The sequence below is a fragment of the Erythranthe guttata genome, chromosome 11 (genome assembly GCF_056151865.1).
Source record: "Erythranthe guttata isolate IM_541 chromosome 11, IM_541, whole genome shotgun sequence".
In the NCBI taxonomy this organism is placed as follows: Eukaryota; Viridiplantae; Streptophyta; class Magnoliopsida; order Lamiales; family Phrymaceae; genus Erythranthe; species Erythranthe guttata.
The window spans coordinates 9,587,710-9,590,565 of NC_142543.1; the positions used below are offsets into that span (position 1 = coordinate 9,587,710).

General features: G+C 44.7%; 1 protein-coding gene across 1 annotated transcript; it reads left to right on the forward strand.

Annotated features, from left to right (window-relative positions):
* The first annotated feature begins 1,107 nt into the window (after nt 1–1,107).
* LOC148766967 (uncharacterized) lies at nt 1,108–2,420 on the forward strand. Its single transcript, XM_088825881.1, has 2 exons — nt 1,108–2,223; nt 2,367–2,420. Exons 1-2 carry the CDS (start codon nt 1,108–1,110, stop codon nt 2,418–2,420), a joined length of 1,170 nt encoding a protein of 389 aa, XP_088682007.1.
* Nucleotides 2,421–2,856: the final 436 nt, after the last annotated feature.

The window sequence follows — 2,856 nt, forward strand, 5'->3', positions numbered from 1 at the left end:
TTTCTCATCGGATCCGATAAATTGAAAAAGCTCTTTTACGTACACGAAATTTGGAATTTCAGAGATATGCATTGTATTTAACTTCATTCCATTTGTGTGATTATATATAATATACGTAGTACGACTATATTTTAAGTCTCGGTATCTTTCGAGATCCTTACTGAGCCTTGTTAGCTCATATAGATATTCTCCGTTTGCAGGTATTAGTGCTACTCACTCCACCGGATTGGACTAGTCGACGGTTCGAGAAGCCGACTCCGGGTTTTTGGCTCGTATGGAGGATGTACTTATAATGCCTGTAGTTTTGTCTTTTGTGTATATTGTCCTTAGGACAATTACTATTTCCGTAGTAGCTCATGTGTATTATTATCCGTGGTAAAGGAGGCTAAATCCTCCGAATATGGGCCCCTTTTTGTTAAACTATGGTCCATTTATGTAGAATGAATATGTTGTTTTGATTTTGGACTCTAAACCCTTTTATTACTATATTTTATCAAGGTGACACCATTTATAGCCATTATTAGGGATTAATCGAGTAGTATGATATATGTTCCTCCATTCCTCTAAAACATTCGCCGAAAATTCTTCCGAAGTCAACCCCGTTTTTAAGCCTTAGATCATGTGAAAAATATCGGTTCGCTAACCCTTGGAGTCTACCCATATATCCCAACACTTATATAATACCTTTAAAGCTTCCGTGCATGGCAAACCCTCTCGGTTTGCTATACGATTTCTAGGGGGTGTCACAGACATGGTATCAGAGCAAAATTTGTAGAAACTTTATACGAGCATCGAACCGGAATTCGGAAACCTCGAAGCGAGAAGACTCAGTCTGTCCGGTAATTATGTGCTTACTTGTGTTTTATATTTTTCTATTTGATCTAAAATTTTTGCAACACACACTAAGACATGACATGAAGACAATCACGAAACACCGCCGCCACAAATAATCTCCCAGACACCGCTAACGTTATCCTCGGTCTCTCCAACCTTATACGCGAGCAAGCGCAAAATCATCACGATCAAATTCAACAACTCCTTCAAAGCCGACAAACCCCACCTACACCTCCACCAAATCCCCAAAGTTTATACGAGCGTTTTCTTCGCATGAAACCCTCTGAATTTCACGGTGATCCCGACCCGGTCATAGCCGAAGAGTGGATCAAATCCTTGGAAGTAATCTTTGACTACATGCAAATGGACGACCGAGAACGAGTGCACTGTGCTCTCTTTTTACTTCGTAACGAAGCCCGGAACTGGTGGGAGGGAGCTAAGGAAGGTATTGAACTCGAGAACTTGTCATGGGAGTCATTCAAGGTCCAATTCTTTGAGAAATACTTTTCCAAGGACGTTCGGGCCAACAAACTCAAGGAATTCTTGGAACTCCGCCAAGGGGATCTCACCATGACCGAATACGTTCGACTATTCGAACGAGGATTCTTGTACGCCCCATTCATCGCCAAGGACGTTGAGGAAAAGAAAAATCACTTCACAATGGGTTTACAACCCGAAATTCGAAGGGACATCCGCATGTCCGACGCCACTACCTTTCGCCAAATGGTGGACAAGGCACTAACGGCTGCTCAAGACGAAAATGAAATTCAGCAAGGGAAGCGACCCCAACCACCCACACTACGACCATGGAAGAAGGCCAACTTTGGGAATCACAAATTCAAAGGAAAGAAGGTCCAAAGTCCAAACCCTAGACCAGTAGCACCGACGACCAAGCCAACTTGCTCGAACTGCGGAAAGGCTCACTTTGGGGTCTGCGTAAAGGATACCGAGTTGTGCTTTCGATGCAAAAAGCCTAGCCAAAAGGCGAGAGACTGCCCCAACGCTCAAACTCGAGTCCCAGGCCGCGCGTTTGCCATGACCCGGGAACAAGTGCGCCAAGATCCGACGATGATCGCAGGTACCGTTCTTATTCTTGGAGAACCCGTGTATGCTTTGATTGATTCAGGCTCTACACACTCCTTTATTTCCACCAATGTGTGCGTACGTCTTGGACTAATACCAACTCAAGTAAGCCACGAATATCGCATCTCTATGCCCTCGGGCGAAGAAATGATCACTGACAAAGTAGTGAAGGATTGTCCTATTCAAATTCAATCCCAACCCATGAGGTTCGATCTCATCGTCTTAACAATCGAGAACTTTGACCTCATAATGGGAATGGATTGGTTGACCAAGTTCAAGGCCCAAATCAACTGCGCCCTAAAGACCGTAAGTTTTTCTCTCCCAAATCACACCCTCTTAGAGTTTCGAAGCAACACCGAGACTCTAATTCCCATAATATCCGCAATCAAGGCCACCAAACTCATCAACAAGGGACATATCGGCTATCTAGTCGACCTTCTGGAGACTAGCTCAAAACCTCAACCGGTGATGTCCGAACTTCCCGTTGTTCAAGAATTTCCTGACGTCTTCCCCGATGACCTACCCGGGCTACCGCCCGATCGAGAAATTGAGTTCGAAATTCATCTTATTCCGGGAACAGAACCAATCTCAAAGGCTCCGTACCGTATGGCTCCTGTGGAACTCAAAGAATTGAAGAATCAAGTTCAAGAATTACTCGATAAGGGTTACATCCGCCCCAGTCACTCTCCATGGGGAGCCCCGGTACTATTCGTTAAGAAGAAAGACGGATCGTTCCGCCTTTGCATCGACTATCGAGAGCTAAATAAGGTGACCATAAAGAATAAATATCCTCTACCCCGCATCGACGATCTCTTTGACCAACTCCAAGGGTCATCCGTCTTCTCCAAAATCGACCTCCGGTCAGGTTACCACCAGCTGAAAGTCAAAGAAGCTGATATTCCTAAGACGGCGTTCCGAACTCGGTACGGCCACTACGAA